Source organism: Leptonychotes weddellii, unplaced genomic scaffold, assembly GCF_054177405.1.
Source record: "Leptonychotes weddellii isolate Sample4059 unplaced genomic scaffold, ASM5417740v2 HiC_scaffold_269720, whole genome shotgun sequence".
In the NCBI taxonomy this organism is placed as follows: Eukaryota; Metazoa; Chordata; class Mammalia; order Carnivora; family Phocidae; genus Leptonychotes; species Leptonychotes weddellii.
The window spans coordinates 1-254 of record NW_027862753.1 but is presented as its reverse complement, the minus strand read 5'-3'; the positions used below and the strand labels follow the sequence as shown (position 1 = coordinate 254).

At 68.9% G+C, this 254-nt stretch overlaps 1 protein-coding gene across 1 annotated transcript; it reads left to right on the top strand.

The window, feature by feature from the left end:
- Positions 1 to 4: 4 nt before the first annotated feature.
- LOC145718976 (histone H2A type 2-C-like) lies at positions 5 to 250 on the top strand (the record flags this gene model as incomplete). The annotated part of the gene is made up of 1 exon (XM_081810489.1): positions 5 to 250. A coding segment is annotated over one exon (246 nt), but the record flags the coding sequence as incomplete, so codon positions are not given.
- Positions 251 to 254: the final 4 nt, after the last annotated feature.

Genomic DNA, 254 nt, shown 5'->3' with positions numbered 1-254 from the left:
GTCCCGCGCCGGCCTGCAGTTCCCGGTGGGCCGAGTGCACCGCCTGCTGCGCAAGGGCAACTACGCCGAGCGGGTGGGGGCCGGCGCGCCGGTGTACATGGCCGCGGTGCTGGAGTACCTGACGGCGGAAATCCTGGAGCTGGCGGGGAACGCGGCCCGAGACAACAAGAAGACGCGCATCATCCCCCGCCACCTCCAGCTGGCCATCCGCAACGACGAGGAGCTGAACAAGCTGTTGGGCAAAGTCACCATCG